This window comes from Tachysurus fulvidraco, chromosome 17, assembly GCF_022655615.1.
Source record: "Tachysurus fulvidraco isolate hzauxx_2018 chromosome 17, HZAU_PFXX_2.0, whole genome shotgun sequence".
NCBI lineage: Eukaryota > Metazoa > Chordata > Actinopteri > Siluriformes > Bagridae > Tachysurus > Tachysurus fulvidraco.
In genome coordinates, this window is record NC_062534.1 from 22,336,874 (window position 1) to 22,359,962 (window position 23,089).

The window sequence follows — 23,089 nt, forward strand, 5'->3', positions numbered from 1 at the left end:
CTCGCTCTCTTGTAGCTTTGTACACCTTTCTTTATGACTTCTGATGGTAGGCCATTTTCATGGCTTTGAAAGTGCTTGAAATTCCCAGAGGTATCCAGAAGGATTTGGTGCAATTATATTTAAGTGAGGGGGCATGTTGGCTTAGTGGTTAGCACATTCGCCTCACACCTTCAGGGTTGGGGGGTCGATTCCCACCTCCGCCTTGTGTGTGTGGAGTTCTCCCCGTGCCTCGGGGGGTTTCCTCCGGGTGCTCCGGTTTCCTCCCCCGGTCCAAAGACATGCATGGTAGGTTGATTGGCATCTCTGGAAAATTGTCCGTAGTGTATGAGTGTGTGTGTGTGCCCTGTGATGGTTTGGCACTCCGTCCAGGGTGTATCCTGCCTCGATGCCCGATGACGCCTGAGATAGGCACAGGCTCCCCGTGACCCGAGAATAGTTTGGATAAGTGGTAGAAAATAAATGAATGAATGAATGAATATTTAAAGTGACAGACTTTCAGACTTCTGGATAGGGTCATGTGATTTTGGTTATTGTTCTTCAAATCAAATGATTGTGTAGCCACAAGCCATAGAAACCAAACATCTTTGTTTGTCAATAACAGAACTGTGAAGATAGTAGATTTATTAAGCATGGGCTTTAGTTACAGATACGATAATCAGTTTCTTCAAGTTGGAATGAATGAGATGGGAGGCCAAAATTTATAGTCTACAGTTACATGTTTTATCATTTGCCCCGATTGATCAGAATAGGAAGGATGTGGGGCGAGTTACGGCTCGACTCTACAGTCTGGGCTGCCAAGTTCTGTTTCTGTTTCAATCTCACTTCATACCGTTTGTGTTTATTTTATTTATTTAATTTTCTTTATTTAACCAGGTGAGTCAGTTGAGAACCAGTTCTCATTTACAATGACGACCTGACAAATGTCCTTACGTCCATCTTGTTCTTTATACATTTCTGTTTCTCAAAGGATGACAAGGTCGAAGACGACAAGAAGAGAAGAAAAGGCATCAGCTACCTGGACGAGGTGCGTTTACGTGAAGTCTTGCCTTCAACACACACACATTTGTACTGTACAGTTGTGTTCAAAATTATTCAACCCCAACTGAAATTGATTGTTTTGGTCGGTTTGACATTGATTTTGATTATTCAGTCATCCTGCTTACAATTAAATCAAAGAGGCACATGTAGGTCAGACAAATATAACATAACATTTATAATGAAATAACCACAAATGTCTTTTCTGAGCTCACATCATTATCAGTTTTATTCAACCCCCAAGTGACATTCAATCTTAGTACAACATCCTTTTACAGTTATAACAGCTTTTAAACGTGAAGCATAGCTTGACACGAGTGTCTTGCAGCGATCTACGGGTATCTTCGCCCATTCATCATGGGCAAAGGCCTCCAGTTCAGTCACATTCTTAGGCTTGTGCACTGCAACTGTTTTCTTTAAGTCCCACCGGAGGTTCTCAATCGGATTTAAGTCTGGTGACTGCGATGGCCACTTCAAAATGTTCCAGCCTTTAATCTGCAACCATGCTCTAGTGGATTTGGAGGTATGCTTGGGATCATTGTCCTGTTGAAAGGTCCAACGTCTCCCAAGCCTCAGGTTTGTGACGGACTGCATCACATTGTCATCCAATATCTCCTGGTACTGAAGAGAATTCATGGTACCTTGCACAAGCTGAAGCATCCCAGTACCTTCAGAAGCAAAACAGCCCCAAAGCATGATTTACCCCCCACCATGCTTCACAGTAGGCAAGATGTTCTTTTCTTCATAGGCCTTGTTCTTCCTCCTCCAAACATAGCGTTGATCCATGGGCCCAAACAGTTCTAATTTTGTTTCATCAGTCCACAGAACACTATCCCAAAACTTCTGTGGTTTGTCCACATGACTTTTGGCATACTGCAGTCGACTCTTTTATTCTTTGGAGACAGCAAGGGGGTGCGCCTGGGAGTTCTGGCATGGAGGCCGTCATTACGCAGGGTGCGCCGTATTGTCTGAGAAGAAACTTCAGTACCCACATCTGACAAATCTTTTCTCAGTTCCTCAGCAGTCACACGAGGACTTTTCACCACTCTACGCTTCAGGTAGCGCACAGCAGTCGAAGTCAGCATCATCTTTCTGCCACGACCATGTAGCGTTTCAACAGTGCCCTTTGCCTTGAATTTGCGAATGATGCTTCCTATGGGGTCTCTTGGTATGTTTAACATCTTTGCAATCTTCTTATAGCCATTGCCCTTCCTGTGAAGAGTAATCACCTCTTCTCTTGTCTTCCTGGACCATTCTTTTGACTTCACCATGTTTGTAATTCTACCAGTAAATGTCTAGAAGGAGCTGAGTATCACAGTCATTTTAAAGCTGCCTAATTGGTGCTTATTAGGCTTTATTGCTGCTCACTGACATCCACAGGTGTTTTCAATATCTGATTGAAAACACTTCAATGAACCTCTGTTCTTCAGAGTGGTAGTCTTTAAGGGGTTGAATAATTGTCAATGAAGAATTCACAAAAGAAACATTTACTACTGTATTACAAAACTAATTGTCATTTTAGTTGCATATGGTTCTTTAAGAAGTCCTTGTAGGATTTTATTCTGAATACAATTACAAATGTACACTAAATTCCCTAAAACCATTTACAGCATTGGGGGGTGAATAATTTTGAACAGAACTGTATATGTGTGTGTGTGTATATAAATATACAGTGTTTGAAAGTTTGTGGACCTTTACAAATTCCTATATTTCTGCATAAATATGACCCAAAATTAAACGAAGTCCTAAAAGTAAACGAAGTGAACACAAGCAAAGAAATGAGCCAACAATGTTATAATCCTTTATTTAATCCTTGAGAAAAATGATCCAACATTACAGATCTGTGATGCTGCCCAAGGGCGATTCCGGTAGCTTTTGATCAGTCCTGCACAACAGCTTAGACTTTTCTTCCATTCCTCAGCAGAGAACAGCTTCAACACTGGGATTTTAGTGGCTGTCCTCACATGAACCGCTGGCTTCAGGTTCTTCCACAAGTCAGGACGTTGACTTGGCCATTCTAAGACATTATCTTTTGTTCGTTTTTTTTTTTTTTTTTTTTAAATCATTCTTTGGCACACACACTAGGGTGCTTGTTATCGTCGTCTTTGCGTACGACCCATTTGCTCTCGAGATTCAGTTCCTGGACAGATGCGTTGCCATTTTCATTTAGATATCACTGGTATAATTCTAAATCTGTCGTTCCATCAATGATGACTAGCTGCCCCGGCCCAGATGCAGCAATACGGCCCCAAAGCACGATACTACCACCACCATGTTTCAAAGAGCCTTAAACTGCAAGTCGGTATTTTCCGTTCTCTAAAAATAACGTTTTTCTTTTTAAAACCAAATCGTTTTATTTAGGTCTGTTTTCTCCACAAATTTTCTTTTCCAATAGTCCTCTGGATTGTCCACATGATCTTTTAGCAAACTTTATGGGCAGCAATGTTCTTTGTGGAGCGTCGTGGCTTTGTCCTTGTGAGACTGCCCTGCACATCGAGGATGTCCTGTGTTCACCTGATGACCGACTCATAAACATAAACCTCTAGCTGCTTGGCTGCTTGGACTCTGTGGTCCTTTTATGACCCAACAGACTATTACACGTCGGAGTGATCTTTATTGGTTGTCCACTTCTGGGAATGTACCGATGGTCTTAAAGTTCCTCCATTTGTACAGAATCTATACACACACACACACACACACACACACTGCATATGTGTATACTGCGCACTGCTCTCCTTTACATGTAAACCGTATACGACATGATGTTTGTCTGTCTTGTAGCTGTCCAAACAGAGCACGTCGACTGCGGTGGAGGAGGGCGAGCAAAAGGAGAATAAAGTGCGCTCCATGGCAACTCAGCTTCAAGCCAAGTTTGAGGAGAACGCACCTAGCTGTGTCTTACGTCGACAGGTACTGTAACTCTTCCTGAGTCGGTTTGTATCTGTCCTTTTATTATTCCTATGTCAAGGTAGCCATTCGTAAACATGCAGACTTGTGAGCATACAGTACAGGACTGCTTATGTAACGGCTGCTCTTTAATAAACCATATAATCCGACTCTGAGGTGAAGCGGGGTATTGTTCTGGAGAGGTTCCTTTGTAGCTCTACATGTAGCAGGCTCTGCATCATCCTACACTTATCCAAACACGTCAACGAACAGATACCGAAGGAACCGAAAGGTCCACGACTTTTAAATGTTCTTATAAACGGATAAAAAGTCTCGTCCTCGGTCACTCATTCCTTGCTTTACAGAAATCTAAATATCAGGAAGCAAATTAGATACCGTTAGATACTGTAGCTTTAAATAGAATTCTAATTTATTTTATTTGTATAGCGCCTTACAGAACATATGCCTACAACAAAAAGAATCGATATAAACATTAATGTGATACAGAAATCCAAGATGAATATTAGATGTACTTAAATGTGTGAAATAAAATCAAATAAACTTCAAATTCAATTTATTTGTATAGCGATTTTAACAATTCCCATTGTCTCAAAGCAGCTTTACAGGAGTATGGAAACAAAAAGAAATAAATATATAAGAAGAAGAAGATAAAATAGGGATAATAATAAATAAATGAATGTATACAATTAAAGTTCATTTAAAAATATTAACTTTAAAATTTAAAATCGTCTTTAGGTTTCTCTCGCAGATCTTCTTAACTGTAGCTCATCCCCAGATTAGCATTAGAAAGCCAGTGAGGCTTTTTGGTGTCCTGTTGACTTTTTATTTTAATTCCAGACACTTTCCACTGGAGAAATAGAAACTTTTCCTTACTTGTCCATATTCAGGAGCGATACACGGAAGGAAAAGAGCATCTCCGTCTCAGCCGAGGTGACGATCCTAACTGAATAGCTATGTGTGTGTAGCGAGATAAAGTGGGCTACGTCTCACTACGGGCTCAGTCCAGTGGTTCCTCATTAATGTGACGGATTGATTCATCATGGAATTAACCATAAACCTGGTCCATTTTAAGATTTCATAAGGTCTTGGAAATAATTGATTGGATGTAGATTGATTTGGTTTTTGTTTTTTGTTTATTTTTTTCAAGGTTTACAAACGTTAAGTTGTTTTGTGAGATTTGTATTTCATTCCAGTCGGTCAGTATTCTAAAACTCTACGTCTATAGGAGAGGACCAGAACTTTTTTTTTTTTTAAATGTGCGCTTTCATAATTTGAATAATACCTTTTTCACCGATTGGCCCTCGATCAGCTAATCAGGATGAAGTCGTGACCCCGACTTCATCACAAATACGGTTGAAACAATGCAAAGTTTTCTCATTTTATTCACGGTGCGAATACATTTTTTTTTTTCTTTCCTTCTTTTTTCTGTCCTTTTTATTTAAAATTTTCTTTTTATAATCCTTTTTGATTTACTCGAAATGTCCTCTCATTTGTTTTACTCCAGTTTTCTGTTTCCCCCCCATTTTAGGTTTATGGTACTTTGAGTTACTTTTTATTTTATTTTTTATGTGGGTAAAAATTAATTATTTTTTTTTGTTGCCGAGTGGAAATAAGTAAGGTCTATCAGAGTTAGCTGCAGGAGACTCGTACTCGTTCCATATTATAATTTTTATATCACCTTCATCTCTTCTCTCTGTTTCTGCTCGGTCTTTGCGCATCAGTCGGAGTCCGATTCGAGTTCAGGAAAGCCTGTTTCTCTGGACATGACCGAAAACCCTCGGTTCGCTAAACCCAAGCAGTCCTCACCTCCTCCTGCTTCTCCCAAACCAAAGTGGCAGGTAGGCTCAATCTAGACTTGTGCACATGAGCATGCCATCACTACCAGGTACATTCATCAGTTTGCTAGGCGAGTATCGCACTTCCACCGGATTGAATGGACAGTGTGTGAATGTGATTCGGTTCTTTCAGTTCCCCATGTCTGAACGTTGCTCCATATGCCTGCTTCCAGCCGTCTCCTTACTTGAGACTCCTGGAGTCTCAGATGCAGCCTGGAAACAAACTGGGACACCTGGAAACCCAACAAGTTCAAGTATGGTCACTTCACACCACCACCACCACGGAGGATCGGACAGGTTTTCAGTCACCAGAATCTCCGTTAACTTCTCAAACAACTCAAGACTCTAAACCCTCAGCTCCCGAACTTCAATCCAGTCTTCAGTGTCTTTCTGTCTCAGCTGCACAACGTTCAACTCCGAAGCATGTCCTCGTCCCCAAAGAGCAAAGCGCGATCACCTGCAAGTCCTCAGAAACCCCCTTGGTCTCCACAGCTGCTCTGCAACGACTGAAGATTGTGGAGGACAAAAGCGCTCAGGTGAATACAGCTACCTTTCAGATACCAAAGTTAGACTCCGTTCGCTTCCCAATGCATCATGGGTCTTTACGGGAACGTCATTGTGAGCGCGATTCATTCCGTTCACCGTTTTTAACAGAATGTTTACAAACATTAGCAAATCGCTTTTCTTATACCGTACGGTAGCTACATTAACATAAACCGCACTAATCTGATCTCACGTTCTAATTTCTTCTACCACACCAGTGTTCCACCTCAGGGGTTTAGACCAGCAAGTGATCCTGATATCCTGCCAGCTAAACTCTGTTTAATATGAAACCAAACACCTTACAGACGACCTTCTGTCGACGTTCCAGCCCGTGTCGTATTTCAAAAGACATCGGTGGCTCAGATAACTGTTAGCCAAGTAACCAGATTGGTATCAGATCAGACGTATTTTCCTATATTAGTGTTCACAGACTTCCAGAAGTCCGTTACCCTGTGGTCACAATTGTAGCTAATCTAATATGGAAGCTATTGCACGAAGCAAAACGTGCTGTAGATTAGAAAAGTCCGCTTTCTTTTTCTTCTCCCTCTGAAACGTTCTTCCTGTTTGCGTCACCGCAGAAGAAAGTGCAGAGTCAAAGCGCACAAGAGTTCAGCAGAAAGAGTATAAGAGAGCGAGCGGAGCAACTGAGCTTCCTGTTCTCCGGCACACCGGCTCAGGTGACGGAAAGAGGTTTGCTGAACCTCAGTTTGGAATGTCGTGGTACAATCCTGCCTGTCCTGCTGCACCCCTAATCCTTGTTGGAGATGGTACGGTCCAGTCACCAGGGATGACTAACTAATGTTTTCTGCTGTTTGTCTGTCGTCGTGTGGGAGTCGTGACTCCAGACTCACCAACTTTTGTTGCATGTGGATTGTGTATTAATTTTCAGAAACACAAAGCGACTTTAAAGACAGCTGAGGGAGGATTACCTGAGTCATGTGGCTACAATGCAAACACGTGTGTGTGTGTGTGTGTGTGTGTGTGTGTGTGTGTGTGTGTGTGTGTGTGTGTGTGTGTGTGTGTGTGTGTGTGTGTGTGTTCATGGCAGAGATCACTTTAGTCCAGTTTCAGCATGGCTGCTCACCTCACCTACAGTGTGTGCCTCCCTCTCTCTCTCTCTCTCTCTCTCCCTTTCTTTTTATCCCTCAGGCAGAAAGGCATGTAACTGTCTTCTTTCTATCTTTTCCCCCCTTTTCTTGTTTGTATTTTGCTGTCTCTCTTTCTTTTTGATTCCTCTTAATTATCTTCTATTTTCTATTGTTTGATCTTTATTTTTCTTGACAATTTCCTTTCTTTAATTTATTTTGCTATCTTTTGTTTTTTGTTTGTTTGTTTGTTTGTTTTTAAACCCTTCTTTCTTTCTGTCCTTGTTTCTTCCTGTAGAAGAGCAGACCCTCTCCTGTTCCAGATTCTTCTCCTAAACCTCTCTCATGTCCATCTCTCCCTCAGCCCTCTGCTCTGTCCTGTCTGCTGTCTCCTCTTCCTGAAGCTCAGTCCAAGCAGGTAACACCATCAGCCTCCAGGCTTAGTGTGTGTGTGTTTGTGAGACACATCTCTCTCTCTGTCTTCTGTCTCTCCTTCCTTCTCGTTCTCGCTTCCTCTGTCTCTCGCTCTCTTCCCCTCTTATTCTCTCTGTCTCTCTCTTCCACTTTTATTCTCTCTCTCGTCTCTTCTCTCCATCCTTCTCTCTCTGTCTCTATCCCCCCTCTCTCTCTGTCTCTTTCTCTTCCCCTCTCCCCCCTCTCTTCCCCTCTTTCTCTCTCTCTTCCACTCTTATTCTTTCTCGTCTCTCCTTCATTCTCTCTCTCTCCCTCTCTCTGCCCCCCTTCTCTGTCTCTCTCCCTCTCCCCCTCTCTTTGTTTCTTCCCCTCTTATTCTCTCTCATCTCTCCTTCCTTCTCTCTCTCCCTCCCCCCCTCTCCCCCTCTCTTTCTTCCCCTCTTATTCTCTCTCTCTATCTTCCTCTCTTATTCTCTCTCTCATCTCCTTCCTTCTGTCTCTCTCTCTCTCTCTCTCATGCCCTTGTGTGTTAAACGCACAGCTCCTGCAGGATATCAGGTTCTTCTACAGGACTAAATCTCTTATTAAAGCGGGTGTGTTGGAGATCAGTGTGCTGCTGACGTCCACAGCCACCGAGAACCTGTCCGCTCATGTCGGGCTGTCGCCACAGAGCTGATGAGACTCTAGGCTTTCGTAGCTCACGTTTCCTTCTCTAGCGCTCGCTATTAGACCCTGACGAAGAAACCGGGTTAAGTAGACAGAACGATTAACGCGCTGTGGTTCTGTTCGATCGCAGTGTAACGGACATGCTGCGTCAGAGCCGACGACTCCTGATCACCAGGGGCACAAAAATCAATCTGAGATCAAACGTGTCCAACGCCTCGATCCTTCTATACAGGTATTTAGTACTTATTGGAGACTTGGCATGTTTTGTCGGAACAAATACTCATCCTGCATGGAAAACGTGAGGAGCACCACATCATAGATTGTGAAAGTTTCTGGACCTGTGTTGAGATCTAGTGGGTGTTAAGTCTTGACGATCACTAATCACATCTAACATCATCAAATCGTTCAGAGAGCTTATGTGCTGTGGGGAAAGGGGCGGAGTCACCCTGGAAGAGACCACGCCCATCAGGAGAGATGAAGATATCTATCCTTCATCATAAGATGAAGAAGAAGCACTGTGTTGATTTTTGCCTCTGCATCATTCTTTACTATTTTGTAGTATTAATAGTGAGTCATGTGTTCCCCCTTTTAAAGAATTTTTAGTATGTCAATTTTTTCCACATGTAAAAAAAAAAAAACCCAAACAAACAAAAAAAATACTCTTTCACCCACTGCTACATCTGTCACGTGTGTATCTTCATGGGCCCACTGCTACATCAGCCACGTGTTTATCTTCGTGTTCCCACTGCTACATCGGTCACGTGTTTATCTTCCTCGGCCCATTGCTACATCGGTCACGTGTGTACAATATCTTCGTGGGCCCACTGCTACATCGGTCACGTGTTTATCTTCCTCGGCCAACGGACATCGGCTTTATCTTCGTGGGCCCACATCCTGATGAGTAACTCCATCATCTTTGTTCACTGACCTCATCCTACACTGTTTCTTGGGAACACAGAACTCTGGCTCTCGTTCAGCTCCAGATGTTGACTCCACACTCCTTTTCTTTGGGTTCACGCCTGATCGTTTGGAAAGAACTTTAAGACTAATTACATTTGTTGTTTGTTTTTCTTTGCTGCACGAGTTGAGCTGCTTTTGTAGCCGTGTTTGAAGTCACACTTAATGGCATTTGAATGCTGTGTATCAGTTTGAGCATGTTTGTTTTTTCCCAGCATTCTTCAATTCGTTTGTCTTTTTCTTTATTGACCCTCACGCCTCACGTCCTGTCTATTTACCTGTTTTTCTTCTTCTCTCTTGGATTAGAGGACAGTGGGGAAAGTTTCCTCTGTAATTGGTGTTAAAGCTGCCACTCTGGCTGTCCTTTATGAAACCGATCACAGACCCAACAACCCTTACACACTCTCACTGGTAAGCAGAACAGCACCAGGGGCAAAACACAAGGGTTTTATATATATATATATATATATATATATATATATATATATATATATATATATGATTGCTGCAAAGAATATGATTCTGTCATATCAGTGTTTTTTTTAATTGTTTTGTTTTTTAATTTTATTTATTTATTTATTTATTTATTTATTTATTTATTTTTCTCCTCCATCAATTTCCTGGCATTTCATTTCAATCGTTTTTATTTTTTGTCTACAGACCGAGGCCAGGAGAAGCCAGGAGTCTGGTTCGGTAAATGTACTGAACGTAACTGACTGAACTAACTGAGCGACTCGCCAGCTTTGTGTTTTTCACTGATTAATCAGCACACAGATTAACCCTCATGTGCCATAATCTGGTTTAGATCCCCTTTTTTTTCCCCCACTTTTTTTTATCTTTTGGTATTCAGCTGCTTGAACTTTTCCACCTTTAGACCGTCACGAGTGTTCGCGAGAAACATCTCATCACTGTCTAATATTTATTCATATTTTCTAAATCGAATGGGAGATTGCACAGGTTTTCCTTCCAGGTCACAATAATACAGAATGCAGGGAAAGTTCTTGAGTGGGAGCTTTTATACAAGGCACTTTACCCAGCGTCTCGGGACAGGAAGCCGAATCAGGAAGATTGTTTTGATGAAAATGAGCCGCTAGAGAGGGTCTTGTGTGGGTCTGAAAAGGACGTGAATTTCCAGACATGGAAAAGGTTTCAAACTCAGGAACCGGATGTCCTGCTGATGAAGCTCCAGACACTAGGCATTAAACTCTGTTGAAGATGTTCCCTAATTTTCTGCTCATATCACGTTATGATTTTTTTTTTTATATTTATATATAGTGAGAACTAAGCACACGGAAGGTTTTATCAAATCAGTCCAGAAAAGGTCTTAAGGAAGGTTCATTCTAGGAAGATTGGTCCATTTTTTTTTTTCTTTTTTTTTTTTTCAGGATAATTCTCTGGCATGTCATGAATAAGTCCCTGACACTCTCCTTAAAATATATTGTATTATAATTACAATATTTTAGACCGATCTGATAAAATCTTTCAGCTTCATCAGTAACTCCACTTACACATCTAACTACCTGCCAGGCTTTTTAACCCAGATGGGATTGAGACCGTTTGGTTTGCGAGTGTGAAATATTAGCAGACGGGGAGCACTTCTAATCTCCTCCAGAATCTATCTATCTATCTATCTATCTATCTATCTATCTATCTATCTATCTATCTATCTATCTATCTATTTTTCCCCTCACTTCTTTGTGTGTTGGTGTTTCAGGTTAACCTGCGAAAGGAGTTTGCTCCTGGGATGGGTGGCAGCGACACGTGCCACTTCTGTAAGAAGCGTGTGTATGTGATGGAGAGACTGAGCGCAGAAGGCTACTTCTTCCATCGAGAGTGTTTCCGATGTGACGTCTGCAGCGCCACACTGAGGCTGGGAGGACACGTGTTTGACCAAGGTACGACTCCTACACCACTCGTCTATATATGCAGGGGGCGTCGTCGCTTCATCCTACAGGAGCAGAAGTAGAATATTTCTTGGAGATGGGGTCTCAGTTTCTTCCTTTCCTCCCCTCCTCTCTTCTCCAATAAAACCTTCTGGAGGGAAAGTTTAAAATGTAAATTCCCTTACCTTTGGAAGTTGCTCCGTATTTGTTAGGACAGCGAGTTAAAAGTGTTGGACCACTGATGAAAAGGTTGAGTACGAATCCCAGGTCCACTGAAGTCATTCTGTATTAAATAAAGTTAAACCACAGCTGCCGAATTTATAGTAACTAACTAAGTTTAGAACATGAAACCATTTCGAATTCTAGAAATACATCACTCTATAATTTTTGAATTCTTAAATTTGATTGGTCAGAAAAATCCTCTTTTGATCAATGCTCAAAATACTTGCTGTGGTGTGACAGGAATAAATCACTACAAAACAGCTGTAATAGGAAAATAATTAACATCAGGGACACGATCAACTCCACACTGCTTTAAGAATTCAGTCGATTTTCCTGTAACTGCACAAAATCCTTACCGGGTCTTAATTTCATCTCGTCCTCGTAGGACTTCAGTGTAATTGTTCGGTGGTCAGAAACATCATGTCTTTCATTTTAAGTGCTGATGAAAACGTTTGCATTTTGCAGGTACTTTTTACTGCAAGCTGCACTTTTCCCAGCGCAAAACCAGCCACAGGCTTCGAAAGCCAGAGGTAATGTTCATCACCTCAGGACTTCCTGTGAGCAGTGAATAATGTAGTGGTTATTTTACACACACTCACGTGTGTGTGTTTGTGTGCATATACACACACGGACATACACATGAGCGCACGTGTGTGTGTGTGTGTGTGTGTATGTATGTATGTATGTATGTGTGTGTGTGTGTATATATATATATATAGCGTGTGTATACAGTATGGTGTGTGTGTGTGTGTGTGTATATATATGTGTGTGTGTGTATGTAATGTGTGTGTGTGTGTGTGTGTATGTAATGTGTGTGTGAATTTGTAATGTGTGTGTGCTCGTGTTACAGGTCCACAGAAGTGACGTGTCTGTACCTGACGATACTGACGGATTGCCCACCAACGGGAGCCTCCGCATGAAGCCTTCAGGTACCCTGAGTTCCCTGTTTAGGAAACGGCTGCACGTGAGCCGGCTGGCCGGCTGGATGCATGGCGTGGTCTGGGCTTTATGGTTACACCTCAGTGAGCGGCGAGACGACTATGCCTTCTTTACTGAACTTCTGGGCCTCGGCATCCCTCTGCTGTTTATTCTGTATGAGACAACAGCACAGATTTGTCTCGAGGGGAAGATCCCAAACTCAATTATAGCGTTAGAGTAAGGCGTCTGACCGACCGACCGCCTTCCCCACACACTCCGCTCTCTTCTTTTAACCCGCCGCTGTTTCACAGAGGTGTTCAAGTAATCTGCCACCATTCATGCTGAACTTTCTTTAATCTCAGTGTTTGATTTCCAAATTGTGCCAAAATCTGCACACGTTCCTCCAGTTCATGGCTCTTTAATCAGAGGTCATGAATCTGTCTGGTGTTTGATGGCAGTATTAGTAAATTTGCACTCTTGCACCGAACACTGACGCTTTTCCTGTTTAAAATTCCTGATTAAATTAACGATCCAAATCTGCAAAATCAGGTGTTAAAAGCACGGGACTGAAATTTACTCTTGTACAGGCTTTAAGTGCTCATCAGTATTTTTATAGTAAAGGATTTCTCCAGTGTTTTTTTTGTTTGTTTGTTTGTTTGTTTGTTTTTAAAGCCTCGTACTAAGAAACAAACTTCTATTACACACTAAATTCATGAGGATTAAGACAGAAAAAAAAAGGCATTTCATAAATCATGTCCACTTCACTCGTCACATCCCGCGATACACGTCGGATGACGGGAGTCTTAGGGTCGTGATGTGGTACAGCATGTCGTGTAGTCCCATCATTTCTCTCATAGCTCGTGGACGATGACGCAACTTTACATCTTACCCGATAAAGCGCCGGGTCAGGATCGGTTCATTCCGACCAACCGTTCACCCTCTAATAAAAGCCTAAGATCAGCTGATTAAACAAGTGGGATCAGGTGTAGATGCTGTCCGACGATAGGAACGAAAAGCTAAATCCATACCAGTGCTTCGAGGATCAGATCCGACACCTTTCCGCTTCATACTGCGTCTGAACTCCATTATGACCTTAAACATTTTGGAAAGTGTGTCATTTTTATTTGGAACAAAATCTTTGTTGCTAAAAGCTGACCACATACTTGGATTTTTCACCTCTCGCTACGGCGAAGTACTTGTAGATAAGTGGGAGTGGAGAGAACATTAAGTCTTGGGTTAATTCATTAATTGATTGATTAAGCAGCATTTATACCAGATTTGTTTCTCTGTGTTCTTATTGTTTCTCAGGAAAATTAATAATAATAATAATAATCATTTGCTGTCCTGTCCAGACATCCTCTAGAGTTTTGGTGTGTTAAAATTGTTTTATAGGCGTCGCCGATTAAGCGCTCGGACATAAAGGTATATGTAATCCCACAATCGATTCATGATCCGCTGTAAAACTTGTATTATCAAGAACTTTGAGGATTCAGAATTCTGTTTGGTGAAAGTCGCACAGCGGATAAGAGACGAGTTCGAGCCCAGACGCTGGAGTATTCGTTTATTCTAGTCAGCACTAATATGTTTTAATTAATCTTTAACGTGTGTACGAAAAGCACTCTGCTGTACTCTGAGGTGTCACCGCTAACCTCTCACTGGTTTTGTGTACGATTTGTAAGCGGAAACGCCAAACGGTATCACTTTAGGTTTTTATATTATTATTATTATTTCTAAAGTCATACAATAGCAGTCATGTTTTCTGTACAATTTTTTTAGTTAGTTTAAATGATCTATTGCAATATTTTCAAAAATCCTCCTAAATTTCTTTCCTCTGTTTCTCTTCATCCTTCATCCACACCCTACTGTTAGACTGTTTCATGTTTTCAATGCTCCGACCCCCTGATTGGCAGAACGGTGGTGCCTGAAGGTGATCGGCCTGCATTAGACAGGTGACGAGGGTGCGGTCTCACTTTGCCACGCCCACCTTTAACTGCTTGCGCCATGGGTCTTCTGTATGAACGTGTCCTTCGTAATCGTCCCTGAAACTAACTCGCTAACACGCACCCCGAGCACGAATGCCCTGCTTATGAAAGCACACACGTGTGTGTGTGTGTGTGTGTGTGTGTGTGTGTGTGTGTGTGTGTGTGTGTGTGTGTGTGTGTGTGTGTGTGGTTTTGCACTTTATTAGTTGTATGCATTTAATAATGCATTTTTTTTTTTTAAAAAGGAAAAAAAAATCGGTAAATTTTATTTCTTGCTCTTTCTCTCTCTTTCTGTGTGTCTTTGCCTTGCTGTCTTCTGCAGAGGCTGCATTACTGTCCAAATCGCACTCCAGACCTCTGTCTTGTTCTGAGGTCACCACTTAGTGAAGGATCCTTCTGTAGTTTAAACCATTTTTCTGCCATTTTTTTTTTTTGTAAATTTGTAGTTCTCTTTATAGATTTTCCTACAAGTCTGTACGTTTCCTAGCACAGGATGATAAATGTTCTTCATTTTTTTTTCTTAATTTATACCTTTCAATCCTGTACGTATTAAATAAATCTATTTTTAACTCTATTTCTGTTTCTGTTTCTTTGTTTACCATTTTGATCACATGTGCAACGTGGGGGGGGGGTTTGAACGGAAAAAGAAAAAACGTCTCTGCACTTTTTGCACCCTCACGACACGATCGTCAGTGTAACCTTTCTGTCACTTCCTAATATATTGACTGCACTTAAATCACCATATACCCGAAAAGTGCGTCTTGTTAACGCAGGCTTGTTGCCCGACTAAAACCCCACAAACCCAATTCCCAAACCCTCAGGGTGCTGATTAACGTTCCGCCCAGTAAGCGTGCATACATTCGACCCATCGCGTGTACAACTCACTATCACTGGTGTTCAGAAGGGTGTTGGGTCTTTTCGTTTGGGTCTTTTCTGTCCTTTCCTTGCACCAAAATTCTATTAAAGAAATGAGCGACTATCTATTTAGATTTTTATGTGAAATGTTCAGATGGTCACGACTGCACTTGATTGATTTATCCGGTGAAACGGATATGGATCATGAATCTTCTCATTCCAATCCAGTTGTATTTGTATAGCACTTTTAACAATAGATGTTGTCACAAAGCAGCTCTACGGAACTTGGACGATATGAGGAAGAAATCTTGAGATTCAAAATGAAACCCATTTTCTTCTGAGTGACCGGTCTAGAGATTATTAAAAGAAAATAAAAAATACACAAAGCCATCAAGAAAAACTGGTTAAAACTGACATTAATCTGAGAAATAACCAACAGGCCAAGGCTCAAAATAAAGGATGTGAAAAGATCTGAACACAATGAAGCTGTAGACAGCAAAAATCCTGGAGGTTCCACATAGCTGGGCTGAAATCCTGTCTGAAGCTCAGTGGTGGGTGGTGGTAGCATCCTGAGAACACCGTCACCACAGGGAAACATAGGGGTAGCATCCTGAGAACACCGTCACTACTGGGAAACGTGGTGGTGGTGGTAGCATCCTGAGAACACAGTCACTACAGGGAAACGTGGTGGTGGTAGCATCCTGAGAACACCATCACTACAGGGAAACGTGGTGGTGGTGGTAGCATCCTGAGAACACCATCACTACAGGGAAACGTGGTGGTGGTGGTAGCATCCTGAGAACACCATCACTACAGGGAAACGTGGTGGTGGTGGTAGCATCCTGAGAACACCATCACTACAGGGAAACGTGGTGGTGGTGGTAGCATCCTGAGAACACAGTCACTACAGGGAAACGTGGTGGTGGTAGCATCCTGAGAACACAGTCACTACAGGGAAACGTGGTGGTGGTAGCATCCTGAGAACACCGTCACTACAGGGAAACGTGGTGGTGGTAGCATCCTGAGAACACCGTCACTACAGGGAAACGTGGTGGTGGTAGCATCCTGAGAACACCGTCACTACAGGGAAACGTGGTGGTGGTAGCATCCTGAGAACACCGTCACTACAGGGAAACGTGGTGGTGGTAGCATCCTGAGAACACCGTCACTACAGGGAAACGTGGTGGTGGTAGCATCCTGAGAACACCGTCACTACAGGGAAACGTGGTGGTGGTAGCATCCTGAGAACACCGTCACTACAGGGAAACGTGGTGGTGGTAGCATCCTGAGAACACCGTCACTACAGGGAAACGTGGTGGTGGTAGCATCCTGAGAACACCGTCACTACAGGGAAACGTGGTGGTGGTAGCATCCTGAGAACACCGTCACTTCTACTAAACACTTTTAAAATATTGGTTCTCTAATTTACAGCACACATTTAAAGGTTTACATTTGATTCATACTAATGATCTAAGCATTAATTCCTGGTCACATGATGTCAAGATCAATACACCTGTACCTGTAAGAACCCAAAAACCCAGAGCTTGTTAGAAATCGTGCCTCGTCAAACAGCATCATGAAGTCCAGAGAACTATCAAAACAAGACCAGGACACAAAGTTCAGAACAAGTATTAAAATCCAAACAGTAAAACCATTATTAATAAATGGAGGAAAAACACACAAGGCCATCAAGCAAAACTGGCATTAATCAGAGAATTAACCAGGAGGCCAGGACTAAAACTAAAGTATGTGAAAAGATCTGAACACAAACATCCTGCACGTTTCACAAAGCTGGGATGAAATCCTGTCTGAAGCTTTATATTTGACAGAAACCAAACTCTGGTCATCATCCTGAGAACACCATCACTACAGGGAAACATGGTGGTGGTAGTTTCCTGAGAACACCATCACTACAGTGAAACATGGTGGTGGTAGTTTCCTGAGAACACCATCACTACAGGGAAACATGGTGGTCGTAGTTTCCTGAGAACACCATCACTACAGTGACGCATGGTGGTGATGGCATCCTGAGAACACCATCACTATAGTGATGCATGATGGTGGCAGTACTCTGAGAACACCATCACTACAGGGAAACATGATGGTGGCAGTACTCTGAGAACACCATCACTACAGGGAAACATGGTGGTGGTAGTAGCACCCTGAGAACACCATCACAACAGTGAAACAAGGTGGTGGTAGTAGCACCCTGAGAACACCATCACTACAGGGAAACATGGTGGTGGTAGCATTAAGTTCAGAACTACACTTGGTCTCTTGATTGCTTTTCTGACTAAATATCCCTACATGTACATGAGAGAGTGAGAGATTGATATATTTTTTTTTCCTTCTCTTCATTTTGTACATACATTTGTGTGTGTAAAGACACGTGAACCAACAGTTCATCAGTAGCTTTTAGTGAATCCCTTATTCTTGTGCACACGTGTCTTTCTCTGTGTAAACACAACAGGAGTAAGTTCATTGCCCAAGACGCAGGAAGACCTCATCAGGAAGGTTCCTCAGGACGTCAAGAAAACGGCGGAGAGTTCAGCCGAGCCACAGCTCTCAGATCTACCCAAGTTCACCAGCAACAGGTTCATCACTTCTCTTCCTTTCACATCCGAAATCTCTTCTTTTTTTTTTTCTTTTCTTATGTAGTACATTATATTTTAAACGAGCGTTTAATTTAAGATTCAGGCGTAGGCCCTAGTGCTGGTTCTCATTTAAATCAGTGTTTATTTCATTAAGGTGTTTCAACACATTTAGGGTTTCATCCTTTTTTTTTTCTTTCTATCTAAATTTCAGTGTAAAAGTTTGTCAGATTACCTGTCTGTCTGTCTGCCTGTCTGTCCGCCTGTCTGTCTGCCTGTCTGTCCTCCTGTCTGTCCGTCTGCCTGTCTGTCTGCCTGTCTGTCTGTCTGCCTGTCTGTCCGCCTGTCTGTCTGCCTGTCTGTCCGCCTGTCTGTCCGCCTGCCTGTCCGCCTGCCTGTCTGTCCGCCTGTCTGTCCGCCTGTCTGTCCGCCTGTCTGTCTGCCTGTCTGTCCGCCTGTTCGCCTGTCTGTCCGCCTGTCTGTCTGCCTGCCTGTCTGCCTGCCTGTCTGTCTGTCTGCCTGTCTGTCCGCCTGTCTGTCCGCCTGCCTGCCTGTCTGTCTCTGTCTGCCTGTCTGTCCGCCTGCCTGTCTGCCTGTCTGTCCGTCTGCCTGTCTGTCTGTCTGCCTGTCTGCCTGTCTGCCTGCCTGTTTGTCTGTCTGCCTGCCTGCCTGTCTGTCTGTCTGCCTGTCTTTCTGCCTGTCTATCTTCCTGTCTTTCTGCCTGTCTGTCTTCCTGTCTGTCTTCCTGTCTTTCTGCCTGTCTGTCCGCCTGTCCATCTACATTATTCTCTGTGTATATCAGTCTCCAGTCTCTCTATTCATAAGCTGTTTTTCAATTCAATTCAATTCAATTCAATTCAAGTTTATTTGTATAGCGCTTTTTACAATAGACATTGTCTCAAAGCAGCTTTACAGAACATAAACATAAAGCAGAAGGTAGACATAATTAATGATAAAGGAAATAACGAATAATAAAAGAAATAAGAATTAACAGAATAAAAATTCTAGATTATTATTAGATGTATATAGTTCACAGTGTGTATGTATTTATTCCCCTATGAGCAAGTCTGAGATGACTCAGGCAGCAGTGGCAAGGAAAAACTGCCTTAAATTGGTAAAGGAAGAAACCTTGAGAGGAACCGGACTCAAGGGGGAACCCATCCTCATATGGGTGACACTGGGGGTGTGATTGTAATATACAGTCAAACAAATGGTGTATTGGTGTGAGGTTTAAGGACTTCTGATCTTCTGAGTACCACAGAGTCTAACTGGAGATGTCTCAGGATTCTTAGAGTCGGCCTCGGCTCAGTGGATGTCCAAAGGCTTCGTCCCACAGAGGACGATGGGAGCTGGTACAGTGTCTGGATGCCTCGGGATGGGTACAAAGAGAAAAGCAGTGGAAAGGGATTAACATATCTGCCGTTCATAAAAATGTGCTGGTCTGATGTACTGGTGCATGATATTATGGGATGTATTATGTGTACGCCTGACTGAAGAGATGAGTTTTTAATCTACATTTAAACTGGGAAAGTGTGTCTGAGCCCCGAACACTATCAGGAAGACTATTCCAAAGTTTGGGAGCTAAATAAGAAAATGCTCTACCACCTTTAGTAGACTTAGATATTCTGGGAACTACCAAAAGCCCTGAGTTTTGTGATCTCAGAGAGCGTGAAGGATTGTAACGTAGCAGACTAGTTAGATACATGGGAGCTAAACCATTAAGAGCCTTGTACGTAAGTAGCAGCAGTTTGTAGTCAATTCTATACCTAACAGGTAGCCAGTGTAGAGATGATAAAATTGGGGTTATATGGTCATACTTTCTTGTCCTAGTGAGAACTCTGGCAGCTGCATTTTGGACTAACTGTAACCTATTTATTAAAGATGCAGGACAACCACCTAGTAAAGCATTACAATAGTCCAGTCTAGAGGTCATGAACGCATGAACTAGCTTCTCAGCATCAGATACAGACAGGATGTTTCTCAGCTTGGCAATGTTTCTAAGGTGGAAGAAGGCTGTTTTGGTAGTATGGGCGATATGATTTTTAAAAGACAAGTTACTGTCTAATATAACACCCAGGTCTTTCACTGTCGAGCTACTTGTAATAGTACATCCCTCTAAATGGGAGTTAAGTTGTGAGAGTTTATGTGCACTGGTTTTTGGACCTATGAGTAGTATTTCAGTCTTATCGGAGTTTAACAATAGAAAGTTGCAGCTCATCCAGTCTTTTATCTCTCTAAGGCACCGAGTTAATTTGGACACTGTGGCTATTTCATCTGGTTTTGATGAGATATATAACTGTGTGTCATCAGCATAACAATGGAAACTAATCCCATGTCTTCTAATAATGTTCCCTAATGGAAGCATGTATATAGAGAAAAGCAGAGGTCCTAGAACTGATCCTTGAGGGACCCCATAATTAACTGGTAGTAAACTGGAGGATTCACCATTTAATTCTACAAAATGGTATCGGTCAGACAGATAGGATCTAAACCAGCTTAAAGCCTGACCATGAATACCTGTGTAATATTGTAGGCGGTCTAGAAGAATGTTGTGATCTATAGTGTCGAATGCAGCACTAAGGTCAAGTAGAACTAATAGTGACATACAGTCTTGGTCCGAAGCTAAGAACAAGTCGTTTGTAACTTTAACAAGTGCAGTTTCTGTGCTATGATGGGGCCTGAAACCTGACTGAAACTCTTCAAGGATGTTGCTCTCCTGTAAGAAGGAGCTCAGTTGAACAGACACAACCTTTTCAAGTATTTTAGACATAAACGGGAGGTGTGAGATAGGTCTGTAATTTGATAGTTCATTAGGGTCTAAGTTAGGTTTTTTGATGAGTGGCCTAATAACTGCCAACTTAAAAGACTTCGGGACGTAACCTAAAGATAACGAGGAGTTAATGATATTAAGAAGAGGCTCACCAGCTTTATGTAACACTTCTTTCAGTAATTTAGTTGGGATGGGGTCTAGTGAACATGTTGTTGATTTAGCTGTAGTAATAAGTTTATCTAACTCTTCCTGTCCTGTACTTGTAAAGCTGTGTAAAGCCTTAGGTGAGATTGTGTCACTGGTTGCTCTCATATGTTGGGCGTCACCTATTTTATTCCTGATACTTTCGATTTTATCAGTGAAGAATCTCATAAAGTCCTCACTACTGAAATGTGATGGAATAGTGTGTTCAGATTTCTGATTTTTTTGTTAAACTAGCCACTGTGCTAAATAAAAACCTGGGATTGTTCTGGTTATTTTCTATGAGTTTGCTCAGGTGCTCAGCCCTAGCAGCTTTTAGAGCCTGTCTATAGCTGGACATACTGTCCTTATACGCAATTCTAAACACCTCTAATTTAGTTTTTCTCCATTTCCGTTCGAGGTTACGGGTTTCTCTCTTGAGGGTGTGAGTGTGACTATTATACCATGGTGCAAGTGTTTTATCTCTAACCTTCTGTAATCTGACTGGGGCAACAGTGTCTAATGTGCTAGTGAATATAGCGTCTATGCTGTTAGTCATTGCATCTAGGTCGTTTGAGTTTGAGGGTACATTAAGAAGTCCAGTGTTTTTCAGTCTGTACTTCAGTCTGCTTGTCTTTAAGTCTCTCTGTCTTATCATTCTGTTTCTGTCTATCTGCTTATTTATCTATCTTGTTGGTTTGCCTCTGTCCATATTACACTAAGTTTATTGGCAGTCCAACGGTCTCTCTCTCTCTCTCTCTCTCTCTCTCTCTCTCTCTCTCTCTCTCTCTCTCTCTCTCTCTCTCTTCCTTTCTGTTGCGCTATAATTGTCTGTCTTTGTCTCCCAGTCCGTCTGTCTTCTCATCTTTCTATATACCTATCCATCTTTATTTCTCTGTTCTACATACCAGTTGATACCCTTATAACCTTTGACACATGCACATAGGCAAGTAATCATCAGTTCATTGTCGTGTGAGTGTGTGTGTGTGTGTGTGTGTGTGTATGGACTTATGTCAACATTATTAACATTTACACTATGTTCAGCGTGTTTGGAGCCCCTTCTGTTCAGGATCTTGCCTCAGAGTCCGAGCCGCTCGGTCCGAGCTCTTCACAGCTCGACAGAGGTGAGTCTCTACATCCTGCTGTAAACTTTCATTACATCTAGGTTTTCATAAGCGTCCTATTTCTCTCTTCTCCTCTCCTCTCCTCACCTGTCCGGTCTCTCTCTGCCTCTGTTGTCCTTATCAGTAGATCTGGGAGTGGTAGTCGTCAGTACAGCTCTGTTTGTTTTGGCTGGGCTGAACGTTTTGCTCAGGGTCAGATACGAATTCAGCTGAACAGCAGCTGTTGAGCTCATGTACGTCTCATTACCTTATCACAGTGGTCCCCAACCTTTTTTTCGCCACGGACCGGTCAATGTTTGATCATTTTTCCGCGGCCCGCTGGGGGTGGGGGGTGGCGTCTATACAATTAAATTAAAATGAATAATTTTAATTTAATTGTATTTAAACATGCCTTTTTAACTCACTACAACACTAAATCAATGAGAACCCTGAGCTTGTTTCTGTACAACGAGACGGTTCCATCTGGGGTAATAGGAGACACTGACACCCGAAGTGTGTCGCTTATGTCCAGTTTATTCCGTTGTTTTGTTTCGGTTGCCGTCACTGCAGAAAACCCCGCTTCACACAGACAGCATGTCAGAAATGGCGATAGGGATGTAAGTGCTGTGGTGACAATCTCAGGGTATTCCGCCATGACTTCAATCCAGAACACCGGCAGAGTTTCTAACTTTCTAACGACGTCTGTTTCGTGCTCATTTTTGCTAATTTGTGGGTTAAATTTGAGCAAACACAATATACACGTACACCAAGCACTGTTAAACATGACAAAGTACCGGTGAACAGAGAGAAGAGCGATACACACCTTCTCTCTCCACCAAAGCTACAACACCACTGCCGCTCGCAGCCGCTCAGCTCCAGACGTCACCTAAACCCGGCCCGATATCATGATATTTTGCGCATGCGCGGTATCGGTGCGGCTTTAGGTGACGTCTCTCAGCTCCCGGTTAACCTCTCGTCCATGGAACGTCGCACAAACCCGAGAGAAATACACCACAGTAAATAAAATGGAAATAATTTAATGTTCCTTGGGCGGCCCGGTACTATTTGGTCCACGGATTTGTACCGGTCCGCGGCCCGGGGGTTGGGGCTGCCTTATCAGACCTCCACCCGATGGATCGCTAT

At 42.5% G+C, this 23,089-nt stretch overlaps 1 protein-coding gene across 6 annotated transcripts in view; it reads left to right on the plus strand.

The window, feature by feature from the left end:
* mical2b (microtubule associated monooxygenase, calponin and LIM domain containing 2b) overlaps positions 1-23,089 on the plus strand; it is a 59,635-nt gene that overhangs the window by 22,642 nt on the left and 13,904 nt on the right. For 3 of the 6 annotated variants that reach the window (XM_047802221.1, XM_047802220.1, XM_047802222.1), the window contains exons 15-28: positions 968-1,024; positions 3,817-3,945; positions 5,664-5,780; positions 5,951-6,313; positions 6,899-6,997; positions 7,704-7,823; positions 8,616-8,717; positions 9,749-9,853; positions 10,103-10,135; positions 11,157-11,337; positions 12,013-12,077; positions 12,398-12,476; positions 17,773-17,896; positions 21,888-21,967. In XM_047802221.1, coding sequence (XP_047658177.1) covers positions 968-1,024; positions 3,817-3,945; positions 5,664-5,780; positions 5,951-6,313; positions 6,899-6,997; positions 7,704-7,823; positions 8,616-8,717; positions 9,749-9,853; positions 10,103-10,135; positions 11,157-11,337; positions 12,013-12,077; positions 12,398-12,476; positions 17,773-17,896; positions 21,888-21,967 — 1,654 coding nt within the window. Of the gene's footprint in view, positions 1-967; positions 1,025-3,816; positions 3,946-5,663; positions 5,781-5,910; positions 6,314-6,898; positions 6,998-7,703; positions 7,824-8,615; positions 8,718-9,748; positions 9,854-10,102; positions 10,136-11,156; positions 11,338-12,012; positions 12,078-12,397; positions 12,477-17,772; positions 17,897-21,887; positions 21,968-23,089 lie in introns of those variants that run through there. The other 3 variants (XM_047802223.1, XM_047802224.1, XM_047802225.1) reach the window with 3 other exon arrangements.